General features: G+C 45.3%; 7 protein-coding genes across 7 annotated transcripts; all 7 read left to right on the top strand.

Moving 5' to 3' along the window:
• The first annotated feature begins 17 nt into the window (after positions 1-17).
• On the top strand, positions 18-3158 carry LOC123749128 (neurofilament heavy polypeptide-like). The gene is made up of 4 exons (XM_069319670.1): positions 18-605; positions 1372-2139; positions 2181-2607; positions 2656-3158. Exons 1-4 carry the CDS (start codon positions 18-20, stop codon positions 3156-3158), a joined length of 2286 nt encoding a protein of 761 aa, XP_069175771.1.
• A 313-nt stretch (positions 3159-3471) lies between these two features.
• Positions 3472-5031, top strand: LOC138359877 (streptococcal hemagglutinin-like). The gene is made up of 2 exons (XM_069319663.1): positions 3472-4090; positions 4223-5031. Exons 1-2 carry the CDS (start codon positions 3472-3474, stop codon positions 5029-5031), a joined length of 1428 nt encoding a protein of 475 aa, XP_069175764.1.
• A 6-nt stretch (positions 5032-5037) lies between these two features.
• Positions 5038-5517, top strand: LOC138359876 (neurofilament heavy polypeptide-like). Its single transcript, XM_069319654.1, has one exon. The coding sequence runs from the start codon at positions 5038-5040 to the stop codon at positions 5515-5517; it is 480 nt and encodes a 159-aa protein (XP_069175755.1).
• A 30-nt stretch (positions 5518-5547) lies between these two features.
• On the top strand, positions 5548-7350 carry LOC138359875 (uncharacterized). Its single transcript, XM_069319645.1, has one exon. It carries the CDS (start codon positions 5548-5550, stop codon positions 7348-7350), a length of 1803 nt encoding a protein of 600 aa, XP_069175746.1.
• Positions 7351-7363: 13 nt separating this feature from the next.
• On the top strand, positions 7364-7708 carry LOC138359872 (neurofilament heavy polypeptide-like). Its single transcript, XM_069319635.1, has one exon. It carries the CDS (start codon positions 7364-7366, stop codon positions 7706-7708), a length of 345 nt encoding a protein of 114 aa, XP_069175736.1.
• Positions 7709-7759: 51 nt separating this feature from the next.
• LOC138359871 (neurofilament heavy polypeptide-like) lies at positions 7760-8377 on the top strand. The gene has a single exon (XM_069319633.1). It carries the CDS (start codon positions 7760-7762, stop codon positions 8375-8377), a length of 618 nt encoding a protein of 205 aa, XP_069175734.1.
• A 349-nt stretch (positions 8378-8726) lies between these two features.
• LOC138359870 (neurofilament heavy polypeptide-like) lies at positions 8727-9242 on the top strand. The gene has a single exon (XM_069319626.1). The coding sequence runs from the start codon at positions 8727-8729 to the stop codon at positions 9240-9242; it is 516 nt and encodes a 171-aa protein (XP_069175727.1).
• Positions 9243-17950: the final 8708 nt, after the last annotated feature.

Raw genomic sequence — 17950 nt, 5'->3', positions numbered from 1 at the left:
TGAAGAGCACAGTAAGCATGAAGAGCAGAGTGAGCATGAGGAGCAGAGTGAGCATGAAGAGCACAGTGAACATGAAGAGCAGAGTGAGCATGAAGAGCACAGTGATCATGAAGAGCACAATGAGCATGAAGAGCATAGTAAGCATGAAGAGTACATTGAGCATGAAGAGTACAGTGACCATGAAGATCACAGTGAGCATGAAGACCTTAGTGATCATGAGGAGCACAGTGAGCATGACGAGCATAGTGAGCGTGAAGAGCACAATGACAATGATGAGCATAGTGAGCATTAAGCGCATAGTGACCATGAAGTGCACAGTGAGCATGAAGAGCACAGTGAGCGTGAAGAGCACAGTGAGCATGAATAGCATAGTTAGCGTGAAGAGGACTGTGAGCATAAAGAGCATAGTGAGCGTGAAGAGCACAGTGAGCATGAAGAGCATAGTTAGCGTGAAGAGCACAGTGAGCATGAAGAGCGCAGTGAGCATGAGGATCACAGTGAGCATGAGGAGCACAGTGAGCGTGAAGAGCACAGTTAACATGAAAAGTACAGTGAGCATGAAGAGTACAGTGAGCATGAAGAAAACAGTGAGCATGAAGAGCACAGTGAGCATGAAGAGCTCAGTCAGCATGAAGAGCACAGTGAGCATGAAGAGTACAGTGAGCATGAAGAGCACAGTGAGCATGAAGAGCACAGTGAGCGTGAAGAGTACAGTGAGCATGAAGAGTACAGTGAGCATGAAGAGTACAGTGAGCATGAAGAACACAGTGAGCATGAAGAGCACAGTGAGCATGAAGAGCTCAGTCAGCATGAAGAGCATAGTCAGCATGAAGAGCACAGTCAGCATGAAGAGCACAATGAGCATGAAGAGCATAGTGAGCATGAAGAGTACAGTGAGCATGAAGAGCACAGTGAGCATGATGAAGACAGTGAGCATGAATCTTTGAAGAAATTAAACTTTGTTAATCTTTGAAGAAAGATTAACAAAGCTTAAGTTGCATTCACTGGAAAGGCGAAGAGTTAGGGGCGACATGATAGAGGTTTACAAGTGGGTGAATGGACATAACAAGGGGGATATTAATAGGGTATTAAAAGTATCAACACAGGACAGAACACGAAACAATGGGTATAAATTGGATAAGTTTAGATTTAGGAAAGACTTGGGTAAATACTGGTTCAGTAACAGGGTTGTAGATTTGTGGAACCAATTGCCGCGTAACGTGGTGGAGGTGGGGTCCCTCGATTGTTTCAAGCGCGGGTTGGACAAGTATATGAGTGGGATTGGGTGGTTATAGAATAGGAGCTGCCTCGTATGGGCCAATAGGCCTTCTGCAGTTACCTTTGTTCTTATGTTCTTATGTTCTTATGAAGAGTACAGTGAGCATGAAGACCACAGTGAACATAAAGAGCATAGTGAGCATAAGGAGTAAAGTGACTAGGAAGAGCACATTGAGCATGAAGAGCATAGGGAGCATGAGGAGCACAGTGAGCATGAAGAGCATAGTTAGCATGAAGAGCACGGTGACAATGAAGAGCAGAGTGAGCATGAAGAGCATGTTGACCATGAAGAGCATAATTACCATGAGGAGCACAGTGAGCAATAGGAGCATAGTGAACGTGAAGAGCACAATGAGCATGAGGAGCACAGTGAGTACGAAGAGCACAGTGAACTTGAAGATCACGGTGAGCATGAAGGTCACAGTGAGCATGAAAAGCCCAGTGAGCCTGAAGAGTACAGTGAGCATGAAGAGCACAGTGAGCATGAGGAGCACAGTGAGCATGAAAAGCACAGTGAGCATGAATAGCAAAGTGAGCATGGAGAGCATAGTGAGCATGAAGATTCTAGTGACCATGAAGAGCATAGTGACCATGAAGTGCACAGTGAGCATGAAGAGCATAGTGAGCGTGAAGGGCACAGTGAGCATGAGGAGCATAGTGACCATGAAGAGCACAGTGAGCATGAAGAGCATAGTTATCGTGAAGAGCGCAGTAAGCATAAAGAGCACAGTGAGCGTGAGGAGCACAGTGAGCATGAGGAGCACAGTGAGCGTGAGGAGAACAGTGAGCATTAAGAGTACAGTGATAGTGACCATGATGAGCACAGTGAGCATGAAGAGCATAGTTAGCGTGAAGAGCACAGTAAGCATGAAAAGCACAGTGAGCATGTGGGGCTCAGTGAGCATGAGGAGCACAGTGAGCGTGAAGAGAGCAGTGAGCATGAAGAGTACAGTGAACATGAAGAGCACAGTGAGCGTGTAGAGAACAGTGCGCATGAAGAGTACAGTGAGAATGAAGAGCACAGTGAGCGTATAGAGCACCGTGAGTATGAAGAGCACAGTGAGCATGAAGAGCACAGTGAGCGTGAAGAGCACAGTGATTATGAAGAGGACATTGATTATGAGGAGCACAGTGAGCATGAAGAGCACAGTGATCATAAAGAAAGCAGCGAGCATGAAGAGCACAGTGAGGATGAGGAGCATAGTGAGCATGAAGAGTCTTGTGCCCATGAAGAGCATAGTGACCATGAAATGCACAGTGAACATGAAGAGCATATTGAGCGTGAAGAGCACAGTGAGCATGAGGAGCATAGTGACCATGAAGAGCACAGTGAGCATGAAGAGCATAGTTAGCGTGAAGAGCACATTAAGCATGAAGAGCACAGTGAGCGTGAGGAGCATAGTGAGCATGAGGAGCACAGTGAGCGTGAAGAGAAATGTGAGCATGAAGAGTACAGAGATAGTGACCATGAAGAGTACAGTGAGCATGAAGAGCACAGCGAGCGTGAAGAGAACAGTGCGCATGAAGAGTACAGTGAGAATGAAGAGCACAGTGAGCGTATAGAGCACCGTGAGTATGAAGAGCACAGTGAGCATGAAGAGCACAGTGAGCGTGAAGAGCACAGTGATTATGAAGAGGACATTGATTATGAGGAGCACAGTGAGCATGAAGAGCACAGTGATCATAAAGAAAGCAGCGAGCATGAAGAGCACAGTGAGGATGAGGAGCATAGTGAGCATGAAGAGTCTTGTGCCCATGAAGAGCATAGTGACCATGAAATGCACAGTGAACATGAAGAGCATAGTGAGCGTGAAGAGCACAGTGAGCATGAGGAGCATAGTGACCATGAAGAGCACAGTGAGCATGAAGAGCATAGTTAGCGTGAAGAGCACATTAAGCATGAAGAGCACAGTGAGCGTGAGGAGCATAGTGAGCATGAGGAGCAAAGTGAGCGTGAAGAGAAATGTGAGCATGAAGAGTACAGAGATAGTGACCATGAAGAGTACAGTGAGCATGAAGACCACAGTGAACATAAAGAGCATAGTGAGCATAAGGAGTAAAGAGACTATGAAGAGCACAGTGAGCATGAAGAGCATAGTGAGCATGAGGAGCACAGTGAGCATGAAGATCATAGTTAGCATGAAGAACACGGTGACAGTGAAGAGCTGAGTGAGCATGAAGAGCATGTAGACCATGAAGAGCATAATTTCCATGAGGAGCACAGTGAGCATTAGGAGCATAGTGAACGTGAAGAGCACAGTGAGCATGAGGAGCACAGTGAGTGTGAAGAGCACAGTGAACTTGAAGATCACGGTGAGCATGAAGGTGACAGTGAGCATGAAAAGCACAGTGAGCCTGAAGAGCACAGTGAGCATGAAGAGCACAGTGAGCATGAGGAGAACAGTGAGCATGAAAAGCAAAGTGAGCATGAAGAGCATTGTGAGCATGAAGAGCACGGTGACAATGAAGAGAATAGTGAGCATAAAAAGCACAGTGATCATGAAGAGCATAGTGACCATGAAGTGCATAGTGAGCGTGAAGAGCACAGTGAGCGTGAAGAGCACAGTGAGCATGAAGAGCATAGTTAGCGTGAAGAGCACAGTGAGCATGAAGAGCATAGTTAGCGTGAAGAGCACAGTAAACATGAGGAGCATAGTGAGCATGAAGAGTACAGTGAGCATGAAGAGTACAGTGAGCATGAAGATCACAGTGAGCATGAAGAGCACAGTGAGCATGAAGAGCACAGTGAGCATGAAGAACATAGTGAGCATGAAGAGTAAAGTGAGCATGAGGAGTACAGTGAGCATGAAGAGTACAGTGGGCATGAAGAGTACAGTGAGCATGAAGAGCACAGTGAACATAAAGATCATAGTGAGCATGAAGAGTACAGACAGCATGAAGAGCACAGTGAGCATGAAGACTATAGTGAGCATGAGGAGCACAGTGAGCATGAAGAGCATAGTGAGCATGAAGAGCACGGTGACAATGAAGCGCATAGTGAGCATAAAAAGCATAGTGATCATGAAGAGCATAGTGACCATGAAGTGCACAGTGAGCATGAAGAGCACAGTGAGCGTGAAGAGCACAGTGAGCATGAAGAGCATAGTTAGCGTGAAGAGCACAGTGAGCATGAAGAGCATAGTTGGCGTGAAGAGCACAGTGATTATGAAGAACACAATGATTATGAGGAGCACAGTGAGCATGAAGAGCACAGTGATCATAAAGAAAGAAGCGAGCATGAAGAGCACAGTGAGCATGAGGAGCATAGTGAGCATGAAGAGTCTTGTGCCCATGAAGAGCATAGTGACCATGAAGTGCACAGTGAGCATGAAGAGCATAGTGAGCGTGAAGAGCACAGTGAGCATGAGGAGCATATTGACCATGAAGAGCACAGTGAGCATGAAGAGCATAGTTAGCGTGAAGAGCACATTAAGCATGAAGAGCACAGTGAGCGTGAGGAGCATAGTGAGCATGAGGAGCACAGTGAGCGTGAAGAGAAATGTGAGCATGAAGAGTACAGTGATAGTGACCATGAAGAGCACAGTGAGCATGAAGAGCATAGTTAGCGAAAAGAGCACAGTAAGCATGAAGAGCACAGTGAGCATGAGGAGCTCAGTGAGCATGAGGAGCACAGTGAGCGTGAAGAGATCAGGGAGCATGAAGAGTACAATGAGCATGAAGAGCACAGTGAGCGTGAAGATAACAGTGAGCATGAAGAGTACAGTGATCATGAAGAGCACAGTGAGCGTATAGAGCACCATGAGCATGAAGAGCACAGTGAGCATGAAGAGCACAGAGAGCGTGAAGACCACAGTGATAATGAAGAGCACAGTGATTATGAGGAGCACAGTGAACATGAAGAGCACAGTGATCATAAAGAAAGCAGCGAGCATGAAGAGCACAGTGATCATAAAGAAAGCAGCGAGCATGAAGAGCACAGTGAGCATGAAGAGCATAGTGAGCATGAAGAGTCTAGTGACCATGAAGAGCATAGTGACCATGAAGTTCACAGTGATCATGAAGAGCATAGTGAGCGTGAAAAGCACAGTGAGCATGAGGAGCATAGTGAGCATGAAGAGCACAGTGAGCATGAAGAGCATAGTTAGCTTGAAGAGCACAGTAAGCATGAAGAGCAGAGTGAGCATGAGGAGCACAGTGAGCATGAGGAGCAAAGTGAGCGTGAAGGGATCAGTGAGCATGAGGAGTACAGTGAACATGAAGAGCACAGTGAGCGTATAGAGCACCGTGAGCATTAAGAGCACAGTGAGCATGAAGAGCACAGTGAGCATGAAGAGCACCGTGAGTATGATGAGTACAGTGAACATGAAGAACACAGTGAACATGAAGAGCAGAGTGAGCATGAAGAGCACAGTGATCATGAAGAGCACAGTGAGCATGAAGAGCATAGTAAGCATGAAGAGTACATTGAGCATGAAGAGTACAGTGACCATGAAGAGCACAGTGAGCATGAAGACCTTGGTGATCATGAGGAGCACAGTGAGCATGACGAGCATAGTGAGCGTGAAGAGCACGGTGACAATGAAGAGCATAGTGAGCATAAAGAGCATAGTGACCATGAAGTGCACAGTGAGCATGAAAAGCAGAGTGAGCGTGAAGAGCACAGTGAGCATAAAGAGCATAGTTAGCGTGAAGAGCACAGTGAGCATGAAGAGCAGAGTGAGCATGAGGATCACAGTGAGCATGAGAAGCACAGTGAGCGTGAAGAGCACAGTTAACATGAAGAGTACAGAGAGCACGAAGAGTACAGTGAGCATGAAGAGCACAGTGACCATGAAGAGTACAGTGAGCATGAAGAGTACAGTGAGCATGAAGAACACAGTGAGCAAGAAGAGCACAGTGAGCATGAAGAGCTCAGTCAGCATGAAGAGCATAGTCAGCATGCAGAGCACAGTCAGCATGAAGAGCACAGTGAGCATGAAGAGCATAGTGAGCATGAAGAGTATAGTGAGGATGAAGAGCACAGTGAGCATAATGAACACAGTGAGCATGAAGAGTACAGTGAGCATGAAGACCACAGTGACCATAAAGAGCATAGTGAGCATAAGGAGTAAAGTAACTATGAAGAGCACAGTGAGCATGAAGAGCATAGTTAGCATGAAGAACACGGTGACAGTGAAGAGCAGAGTGAGCATGAAGAGCATGTTGACCAGGAAGAGCATAATTACCATGAGGAGCACAGTGAGCATTAGGAGCATAGTGAACGTGAAGAGCACAGTGAGCATGAAGAGAACAGTGAGTGTGAAGAGCACAGTGAACTTAAAGATCACGGTGAGCATGAAGGTCACAGTGAGCATGAAAAGCACAATGAGCCTGAAGAGCACAGTGAGCATGAAGAGCACAGTGAGCATGAGGAGCACAGTGAGCATGAAAAGCACAGTGAGCATGAAGAGCATATTGAGCATGAAGAGCACTGTGACAATGAAGAGCATAGTGAGCATAAAAAGCATAGCGATCATGAAGAGCATAGTGACCATGAAGTGCACAGTGAGCATGAAGAGCACAGTGAACGTGAAGAGCACAGTGAGCATGAAGAGCATAGTTAGCGTGAAGAGCACAGTGAGCATGAAGAGCATAGTTGGCGTGAAGAGCAGAGTAAGCATGAAGAGCACAGTGAGCGTGAAGAGCACAGTGAGCATTAAGAGCATATTTAGCTTGAAGAGCACAGTAAGCATGAAGAGCACAGTGAGCATGAGGAGCACAGTGAGCATGAGGAGCACAATGAGCGTGAAGAGCACAGTTAACATGAAGAGTACAGAGAGCATGAAAAGTACAGTGAGCATGAAGAGCACAGTGAGCATGAAGAGTACAGTGAGCATGAAGAGCACAGTGAGCATGAAGAGCACAGTGAGCGTGAAGAGTACAGTGAGCATGAAGAGTACAGTGAGCATGAAGAGTACAGTGAGCATGAAGAACACAATGAGCAAGAAGAGCACAGTGAGCATGAAGAGCTCAGTCAGCATGAAGAGCATAGTCAGCATGAAGAGCACAGTCAGCACGAAGAGCACAGTAAGCATGAAGAGCATAGTGAGCATGAAGAGTACAGTGAGCTAAGAGCACAGTGAGCATGATGAGCACAGTGAGCATGAAGAGTACAGTGAGCATGAAGACCACAGTGAACATAAAGAGCACAGTGAGCATGAGGAGTAAAGTGACTATGAAGAGCACAGTGAGCATGAAGAGCATAGTGAACATGAGGAGCACAGTGAGCATGAAGAGCATAGTTAGCATGAAGAGCATGGTGACAATGAAGAGCAGAGTGAGCATGAAGAGGATAGGGACCATGAAGATCATAATGACCATGAGGAGCACAGTGAGCATGAGGAGCATAGTGAACGTGAAGAGCACAGTGAGCATGAGGAGCACAGTGAGCATGAAGAGCACAGTGAGCATAAAGAGCACAGTGAGCTAGAAGGGCACAGTGAGCATAAAAAGTACAGTGAGCCTGAAGAGCACAGTGAGCATGAAGAGCACAGTGAGCATGAGGAGCAGAGTGAGCATAAAGAGCATAGTGAGCATGAAGAGTACAGTGACCATGAAGAGCACAGTGACCACGAAGAGCACAGTGACCATGAAGAGCACAGTGAGCATAAAGAGCATAGTGAGCATGAAGAGCATAGTGATCATGAAGAGCACTGTGAGAATGAAGAGCACAGAGATCATGAAGAGCATAGTGTCCATGAAGAGCATAGTGATCATGAAGAGCATAGTGAGCATGAAGAGCACAGTTATCATGAAGTGCACAGTGAGCATGATGAGCACAGTGAGCATGAAAAGCACCGTGAGCATGAAGAGCACAGTGAGCATGAAGTGCACAGTGAGAATAAAGAGTACAGTGACCATGAAGAGCATGGTGAGCATGAAGAGCACAGTGTGCATGAAGGGCACAGTGAGCATGAAGAGTACAGTGAGCATGAAGAGCACAGTGAGCATGAGGAGTACAGTTGAAGAGCACAGTGATTATGAAGATCGCTGTGAGCATGATGAGCACAGTGAGCATGAGGAGCACTGTGAGCATGAAGAGCACAGTGATCATGAAGAGCACTGTGAGCATGAAGAGCATAGTGATCATGAAGAGTAGAGTGAGCGTGAAGAGCATAGTGATCATGAAGAGCACAGTGAGCATTAAGACCATAGTGTGCATATAGAGTTCAGTGAGCATGAATTGCACAGTGAGAATGAAGAGCACAGTGAACATGAAGAACATAGTGAGCATGAAGAGCACATTGAGGATGAAGAGTACAGTGAGCATGAAGAACATAGTGAGCATAAGGAGCATTGTGAGCATAAGGAGCATAGTGAACATTAAGGGCACAGTGAGCATCAAAAGTATAGTGAGCATGAAGAGCATAGTGAGCATGAAGAACTCAGTGAACATGAAGAGTTCAGTGAGCATGAAGAGTTTAGTGAGCATGTAGAGTACAGTGAGCATGAAGAGCACAGTGAGCATGAATAGCACAGTGAGCATGAAGAGCAAAGTGAGCATGAAGAGCACAGTGAGCATGAAGAGCACAGTGAGCATGAAGAGCACAGTGAGCATGATGAGCACAGTGAGCATTAAGAGTACAGTGAGCATGTGGAACACAATGAGCATGAAGAGCACAGTGAGCATGAAGAGCACAGTGAGCATGAAGGGCACAGTGAGCTTGAAGAGTACAGTGATCATGAAGAGCACAGTGAGCATAAAGAGCATAGTGAACATGAAGAGCATAGTGAGCATGAAGAGCACAATGACCATAAAGTCCATTGAGAGCATGAAGAGAACATTGACAATGAAGAGTACAGTGAGTATGAAGAGCATAGTGAGCATGAAGAGCACAGTTACCTTAAAGTCCATATTGAGCATGAAGAGCATAGTGAGCACGAAGAGCATAGTGAGGATGAAGAGCACAGTGAATCATGAAGACCATAGTGAGCATGAAGAGCACAGTGAGCATGAAGAATAAAGTGAACATGAAGAGCAAAGTGAGCATGAGGAGCACATTGAGCGTGAAGAGCAAAGTAAGCATGAAGAGCACAATGAGCATGAAGATCACAGTGAGCATGAAGAGCACAGTGAGCATAAAGAGCACAGTGAACAAGAGGAGCACAGTAAATACCATAATCAACTGCTTGCCATTCTCCCAGGGAATATTGGTCTTCCAGGAACCAATATGAGCAGCAGATTTATAGGGCGTTAGGTGACTGGGCTCTCTCTCAGCTGGGCATTCAACTGTGGCATGGCTCCTCTTGATGATGTCGGAAATTTCATTGTTCCTCGAGTTCCATCCCCCTTTGCTTTGGTATAGTAGGCAATGGTGGCAGTACCTGTTGGCCACCACCTCGCCGCAAATAGTCCTATATATGGTGTTAATTGAAGTATCAAGGCGGAGAGCCACAACAATTCAAAGGGCGTGTGGTGCGAGACGTATGCCAGTTGCCGACATTACATACCCGCTTGAAGTGTGAGGGGAAAACAATCTTGGTCCTTCCTGAGTAGTTACAGACTGGCTTCCTGCTGGTGATGTTACACAACTCATCATCATCACCTCCCTACGTGCGCCGCTACCTCTTCTGCCTCGGCACATAGCAGCTACATGCCCTTTCTGCCCACAGGTCCAGCACACCATATTCCTCCTCGGACTCCGGTGTTTCGGACTGCTAGGACTTGTCCTTCGAGGGCTACTTGGGGGCGTCTTCTTAGCGCTTCGTGGGACGGGGGTCTCCTCTTCGTCATGAGGTTTGTCAAACCGGCGCTGGTAATTCCTCGGGACATACTTAGCAGAAGGCCTGTGCGTCAGGATGTATTCCTCGGCCATGGTGGCTGCCGCACTCAAGGTCTCCACCTGCTGCTCTTCTAAGTATGTCTTGAGGTCTCCAGACAAACAATCCTTGAAGTCCTCTAACAGGACGAGCTGCTCGAGGTCTTCTTTGGTCTCCACCTTCCGAGAGGTACACCATTCCTGGAAAAGTCGCTCCTTGATTGTGGCGAATTCGGTGAAAGTGTGCTCTGAGGTCTTTTTCAGGTTCCTGAACTTCTGCCTGTAAGCCTCAGGTACCAATTGGTACGCCATGAGCACGACCTTCTTCACCTTGTCGTAATCGCCGGAGTCGTCAAGGGATAACGTGGAGTAGGCGATTTGGGCCTTCCCAGTCAAGACTGACTGTATCATGATGGCCCAATTCTCCCTTGGCCACTCCAAAGAGGCAGCGACTTTCTCCAAGGCTGCGAAGAACTTCGACACTTCCTTCTCATTGAATTTGGGGACCATTTTGATGTTCCTTACCGGATCGAAACTGCTGGTGTCCGTTGTTTGCCTCCGACCACCGCCTAATCGTAATACTTCTAGTTCATGTTGTCTCTGTCTTTCGTTTTCTTCTCTCTCTCGCTCTTCTCTTTCTCGTTTCTCTTCTCTCTCTCGCTCTTCTCTTTCTCTCTCTCTCTCTCGCTCTGCTTTCCTTTCTTCTAATTCTAAACGCCTCATCTCTAATTCCTTTCCTAATCTCTCTCTTTCAATTTCTTGTCTTTCTCTTTCCATTTCTAATTTCTTATCTTCTCTCTTTCTCGCTTCCTCTTCTCTTTCTTTAGCGATTTCTAGTTTCTTCCATTCTATTTCTCGATGGATCTCTAGTTCACGCATTTTCACAGTAAGCACACTTATATTTAATTCACTCTCATCACTTTCGATATCACTGCTCTTACCTTCCAGTTCAGTGGAAGCTATTTCCTCACCTTCCTTTATACTAGGAGTCTCGCCTTCCTGTTTCTCTTCTGCCTTCAAATGCCGGTGAACCTTGGACAAGATCTCCACACGGGAATCACTGGCACGGATCTTGATCTCCAGGTAGGTGCTCACTAGTACAAGTTCCGGTTTGCTCAGATATTTTAATCTGGCAAGACAGTCCTCTCTGTTCAGAAAAGCCTGAACATCGTCCAGATCATCGATGGTAGCTTTTTCTGCCATTGTCACAGATGGAACACTTAGCACTTAACACACCGTTTTCACGTTAGCACTTAACGCACAGAGCACTGTTCTACGTCGATATTGCACTTTATCGCTCCTGGCGCCTCACTTGCCAATATTGCACGTAATTACTTCGGGCACCGCACTACACAATATTGCACTGAATCCCAGCGAACCCTTCGCTCTACAATATTGCACCGAATCACGCCGAGCACCGCACTACACAATATTGCACTTAATCGCTTAATCACAGCGAGCACCACACTGCACAATAGTCGCACTTAGTCACTCTGAGCACCGCATAGTACGTATAACGTCCCAATCGTCACACACAGGGGGAATTATTTACAGGGATTACGCCACTTCACCACCCCTGTCAAACATACTTAACAAGGGGACGGATCCCGCTGGGGATGCCATTTATGTTACGGCCCTCTCGGGTCGCAACTGGGTTCTTACTTTGATGTCGTTAGAGGAAGGGTATCCGGCCCCAAGCCAGTAGTGGCTTTCAAGGGATGAGATCCGTAACGCAAGTAAAATAAAAGGGGAAGGGAAAGAAAGGCAAAAACTTAATATTATAATTAACACCGCCTCCAATAAATAATATATAAAAGGTTACTCAGGGGGAGGGGTATTAACAGTGCACAGGGGAATTATATACACGGTCGTCTTCTCCTGAAGACTCTGGATCCTCTCGGTGCCAAGTTCTCGGTGCTCTCGTGGTCTCTCGACGAATCCTTCGTCAAGCTGAGTCTACCCCGGACACAGGCCAGCCAAAACACAGTTCCACTGGGGCACCGCCGTGGAGGCCGTCAACCACAAGTCCAGCAAACTGCTGGCAGGTTCCGGATCAGCAACGCTGTTCAGGCCACTCCACGAGCGATACTAGGGTAGCGCCCTAGTCAGGAGCCTCGTGTGATACCACAGATCACTCTCCTGTCCACGATACCCCAGTGGTCAATCGTCTCCAACAGTCGGTCCCGGGTACGACAATCCTTCAACTGCCACTTCACTGGCAGGGTAACACCACAGTGTTCCTCAGGGAGGCGACTCACAGCTGCTGCAGCAAAGCACTTGATGTGGGGACGGCTGCCTTGGGTAGACTGACTCAACTTCCCTTACAGCAGTCCCAGGTCGACTCTGTAAGCAGACACGTCATCAATAACAGGGACACACTAAAGCACCTCACTTACAGGCTCAGACACAAACGCCCACCTATCCACTCCATAGATGGCGTTGTCGTCTGAGCACCACCTCACCAGAGGTCAGCAGCGGCTGTGTTGTGGGCTGAACAGGACTGGAAACTGGCCTTCGTAGCCAGTACGCCTCGTCCTCACCAGATGTCGTCGTCCATTTGGAGGGGGTTTCGGGAGCTGACCCACAGATGGCGTGGTCGTCACTGCTCCGTGCTCGGACGCTGGATCCGGGTCCGTAACAATGTACTGGCTAATTGTTCTGATTCAATTATCCTGTGTAAATGTTCCAACCTGCCTTGAGTTTCTTCTTCATATTGTGCTAGGTCAGACAGGAATGGTTCCACATCTTCAACTACTATGTCGTCGTCGTCGTGGACCTGATTTTGGTAAGATTTCCTATTTGCTTTCAATATATGCAATTGGGTTTGAATCTGTAACAGTGGTATTTTCAACCGACGATAATTAATTACAGGCTCATATAACAACTGTTCATATTGGTCGAGATCTCTTGTCAGTTGACGTTTACTTGCTACTAAAGCGCGCTTTGCTTTCTTTGGATTAGTCATGGTGACTTGTTAATTGGGCACCACTGGCTCATAAATTGTGAGCAAGTACTAATGGTAGCCTAGGGTAAAATTCTACACTCACTAGGCAATAATCCTACCTCTACTAGAGGTTAGCACTTAATATTAATACACATTATATATATACAATCATACACACTAATGATTTGAGTGATAAACCAGTGTCACTGGAAGTACCTTTAGGTTAGCTCTTCTATATCACCCTAGGATGGAATAGACACTAATTAATCACTCAAAGGTGTAATGATCTTAAGTAAATTATTATATATACAACTCAACTCGAGTTGATAAAAATTACACCCAAAATAGGGTCTGGACCATTCATTAATGGTGTTAGGTTGTTCAACATAGTACAACTGACTATGGTAATAATGGGACTAGGATGAACAATAAATAGTTCAACTAGTCCCTGGTAATATCCTTCCCTGTTGTGGGTTGGAAATTAGTAAATATTATATTGAGATCACTAGTGCAATATATATTAAATAATTCTCTATTTTGGAAAAATAATATACACAATTATTGATAATAGCCTCTTAATTAGCCTCTATGAAACTTCTAATATTATCAAGAAGTATTAAATATTATTAGTGACCTCGCGAAATAAACTCCACAAAATTCGTAGATAATCTCTCGCGAAATTTAACATCACGAAATCCGTGAACAATCTCGCGAAACCACAGCCACTACTTTGGCTGGCTTCAATATTAGTGCTGTCATTTCACAGAATAACACGCCACCAAATCTGTGGGTGTGCATGAAACCGCTGACGAGGCTGATCTGAACTGAGCGGGGCTCGTGAACTCGCTTGAGGCAACGCCGCCGTCTTTGACTGCTGGCCTTTGTTTAAATCACACTGCACTAGTATATTTAATGAATCCACTGGTTAACTGGTTCATCCTGTACTAAGATGACCAAATGTGGGTTCAAAGGACCGAATAATCCGGTTCTGAAGGTCCAAAGAATGTGGGAACCGACCTGTTAGATTTATATTTATTTAATTTATATGAATTTATATTTACGTTAATTTATATACTTCGATAGCAATTTGTATAATGATAAGTGGACTATATTTCTGCAATAATCTCACAAATCGATCCTCTACACATTAGGGGGGGTTTATATTAGTTGAATTTATATATATGCAGCCAAACAAACTACAGTATTAGACTACATACATTGAAAAGGTTCCTTATCTTATTGTACAGCAGGCCTTAGTCCACCAGGTATAACCAGGATGTAGACACCCAATTATCCTCTTTGAGGTAGCTTCCATCACCCTGGTAACTGATGCACAAAGTCTTGCTTCCTTGTCTTGACCTGTCAAAAGGGCGCTAGCTGTGAAGCCAGAATCCTAATATATGACAGCTATATCAGAGAAAACACTGTACAAGGAACCATGAAGACCTGGGCTTAATTACCTTTAGTATGAGGCGATCTTATGCTCACCCTATCCAATGACATTAATGGCCACTAATGATAGATAAATGGGTTTCGGTAGAACACTTAACTTGAATTTGTTGACAGCGTGTTGATGATGGTACACCTTTGGTTTCCATAACACTTCGTCCAAGTAAAATTAACAGGAGCCGAATTGCTCCCATGCCTCTGGTCTCAGTATAAACAATAGTGACACTCCATACTACTGACGCTACTAGCCGACATTGTCCAGATATGATAGGAGCCGAATTTGCTCCACGTGTCTCGGAGGTGACAACAACAAAAGCTGACGACTCCCTCACCCTGACGCCTGGCTTACATTGTCCAGATTTCAGAAAGTGATAGAAGGGTCACATTTACTCTACTTTAATTCTGATAATTAAGTTAATTTATATAAGATGTTTTTATGATGGTAAAGTCCAAAGACTAATGTATTTAAGAATAATTCCCACCATAATAGGTGGTGAATTTATAACAGTATGTGGAATGATATTCTGTTTTCTATAGACGGTAATTCCACTACAAGTTACGTTTTCTATGGGTTAACTTGTGTATACAATACAGCAGCAATCTGTCTGTATGATATTATTAAATGGTGTCGGATTTTCCGACACCTCACACTGACCATTCTCATCCATCCCTCACACTGCCCCTCCACACCCACCCTTCACACTAACCATCCACACCTCACCCCTCCACACTGATCTTCCACACCCTCCCCTCACACTGACACTCCACTCCCACCCCTCACACTGATCCTCCACACCCACCACTCACACTGACCCTCCACATCCACTTCTCACACTGACCATCCACATCCAAACCTCACACTGACCTTCTACACCCACTCCTCACACTAACCTACACATCCACCCCCTCACACTGACCCTCTACATCCACCCCCACACTGACCATCCACACCCACCCCTCACACTGACCCTCTACACCCACCCCTCACACTGACCCCCCACACCCACCCCTCACACTGACCATCCAAACTCACCCCCCCTCACACTGTCTGTCTACACCCACCCCTCACACTGACCCCCCACACCCACCTCTCACTGACCCCCCACACGCACCCCTCACACTGACCTTCAACACCCACCCCTCACTCTGACCCCCCACACCCACGTTTCATACTGACCCTCTCCAGCAAACACAAAACGTTGTGGCAACCTCCACTAATGTTTTAACAGGGCTGGGGGAAAGATAAGTGTCATGTGTGGTTCAACAGGCTCATGAGCAACCTTTAACCCATGAATGGTAAAAATAATTCAAGTAATAAGGTAAATACTGCCTTTTCTAACACTAGTTTCACCTTTATATATTACAAAAACATTTTGTTCATGTTTAAACATTAAATTTATGAACAATACATATATAAATTGTAAATGTTGTTCCATAGCTGTATGAAATATTCCTAAAACATTTAGTTACTCGATGATTGGATTATAATTTTTTTATATATTTCTAATATATTGACTTATATTATACTATTTGTTTCCTTATATATTATAACGATTTTCCCCAGTTTATTTATTATTTTTATATGTCATTTTGTAATGCACAAGAATGATGATAATAATTAAAAGGTTGTGTCTTAGTTGCATGAAGGGTGTGCAAAACATTTACTTAATCCAAACTTTTATGGATTTTGTTTAAAAGATTTTCCTAAAAAAAATATATGTATATAACACCATTTTCTAAATGATGTAAAAAATAATACTGTTTTCACTTTAAAAATTAAAGTGATGTATTTTATGTAAAATGCATTACCAAAAATGGAAAATTATATTTTATAGGTGTATGAAGGACACACACGTAACATTTAATCTATCATTTTTATGGGAAAGAAAATAATTAAGGTGCATCAAAATGCCTCTTTATCATATGCATCTGTATTATAGCTGATTTTACATATATATAATTGAAACACAAATAGGTGAGTTCTACATGGTAAGTACAACTATGTGAGGGCAACTTGTAGAGTACATGTAGGTGAATACAACTTGGCGAGCACTGCTAGGTTAATACAAGTAGGTGAGTACAGCTTGGTGAGCACTGCTATGTGAATATAGACCCCACTAGTATGGTGTACAATGTCAGTACACCACACAATAGTCCCCACTAGCATGGTGTACAATGTCAGTACACCACACACTAGTCCCCACTTGCATGGTGTACAATGTCAGTACACCACACACTAGTCCCCACTAGCATGGTGTACAATGTCAGTACACCAAACACTAGTCCCCACTAGCATGGTGTACAATGCCAGTTCAAAACACACACACACACTCTAGTCCCCACTTGCTTGGTGTACAATGACAGTACAACACACACACTAGTCCCCACTAGCATGGTGTACAATACCAGTACAACACACAATTGTTCCCACTAGCATGGCGTATAATGCCAGTACAATAGACACACTAGTCTCCACTAGCGTTGTGTACAATGCCAGTACAATACACATACACTAGTACCCTCTAGAGTGGTGTACAATGCCAGTACAACACATACACACACTAGTCCCCTCTTGCATGGTGTACAATGACTGTACAATACACACACACTAGTCCCCTCTAGCATGGTGTACAATGCCAGTACAACACACACACACTAGTCCCCTCTAGCATGGTGTACAATGCCAGTACAACACACACACACTAGTCCCCTCTTGCGTGGTGTACAATGTCAGTATAACTGACACACTAGTCCACACACAACACACTGTGTGTGTGGCTGTGTATGGATATATCCAGTTGAGGGTGTAGTTGTGTGTGGGTGTAGTCATGTGTGGGTGTAGACGAGCGTGAGTTTAGCGGTTTGAGGGTGGAGCCGGGTGTGAGTGTAGCCAGTTAGGGTTTAGACCCTCCACACCCACCCCTCATACTGACCCTCCACACCCACACCTCACACTGACCCTCTACACCCACCCCTCACACTGACCCTCCACACCCACTCCTCACTCTGACCTTCCACACCCACCCCTCACACTGACCCTCCACATCCATCCCTCACACTGACCGTCCACACCGACCCCTCACACTGACCCTCTCCAGCAAACACAAAACGTTGTGGCAACCTCCACTAATGTTTCAACAGGGGTGTGGGAAAGATAAGTGTCATGTGTGGTTCAACAGGCACATGAGCAACCTTTAACCAATGAATGGTAAAAATATTTTTTTATGTAATTAGGTAAGTACCGCCTTTTCTAACACTAGTTTCACCTTTATATATTACAAAAACATTTTGTTCATGTTTAACCCGAAAACTGCGCATGGTGAATATATACACCCTGAGTAACATGTCCTACCGTGCACATGGCGCATATGTATGCCCAAGGGTGCCAGGCTCGATTCAAATGGCCCGCGGCTACATGGGGCTCACATTAGCTTCCTCAGGGCTCTTGTAAACAAACGCCATTTTTTTTTTTTTTAAATCGTGGGCAATATTCTCATGTGTTGTTGGTTTTGTTGGTGAG

Source organism: Procambarus clarkii, chromosome 8, assembly GCF_040958095.1.
Source record: "Procambarus clarkii isolate CNS0578487 chromosome 8, FALCON_Pclarkii_2.0, whole genome shotgun sequence".
NCBI classification, from domain to species: domain Eukaryota; kingdom Metazoa; phylum Arthropoda; class Malacostraca; order Decapoda; family Cambaridae; genus Procambarus; species Procambarus clarkii.
The sequence above is the reverse complement of the archived record's forward strand: the minus strand, read 5'-3'. Positions and strand labels throughout refer to the sequence as shown.

Bases quoted from the DNA above. Each gene is read 5' to 3' on its own strand.
- LOC123749128 (XM_069319670.1), top strand. From the start codon at position 18: ATGAAGAGCAGAGTGAGCATGAGGAGCAGAGTGAGCATGAAGAGCACA. The intron at 606-1,371 runs GTGAGCATGAAG...GTTCTTATGAAG, and splicing joins CAGTGAGCATGAAGAGCACA to AGTACAGTGAGCATGAAGAC. The intron at 2,608-2,655 runs GTGAGCATGAAG...TTAAGCATGAAG, and splicing joins TAGTGACCATGAAGAGCACA to AGCACAGTGAGCGTGAGGAG.
- LOC138359877 (XM_069319663.1), top strand. From the start codon at position 3,472: ATGAAGAGCATAATTTCCATGAGGAGCACAGTGAGCATTAGGAGCATA. The intron at 4,091-4,222 runs GTACAGTGGGCA...TGAGGAGCACAG, and splicing joins GAGTACAGTGAGCATGAAGA to TGAGCATGAAGAGCATAGTG.
- LOC138359876 (XM_069319654.1), top strand. From the start codon at position 5,038: ATGAGCATGAAGAGCACAGTGAGCATGAAGAGCACAGAGAGCGTGAAG.
- LOC138359875 (XM_069319645.1), top strand. From the start codon at position 5,548: ATGAAGAGCACAGTGAGCATGAAGAGCACCGTGAGTATGATGAGTACA.
- LOC138359872 (XM_069319635.1), top strand. From the start codon at position 7,364: ATGATGAGCACAGTGAGCATGAAGAGTACAGTGAGCATGAAGACCACA.
- LOC138359871 (XM_069319633.1), top strand. From the start codon at position 7,760: ATGAAGAGCACAGTGAGCATGAGGAGCAGAGTGAGCATAAAGAGCATA.
- LOC138359870 (XM_069319626.1), top strand. From the start codon at position 8,727: ATGAAGAGCACAGTGAGCATGAATAGCACAGTGAGCATGAAGAGCAAA.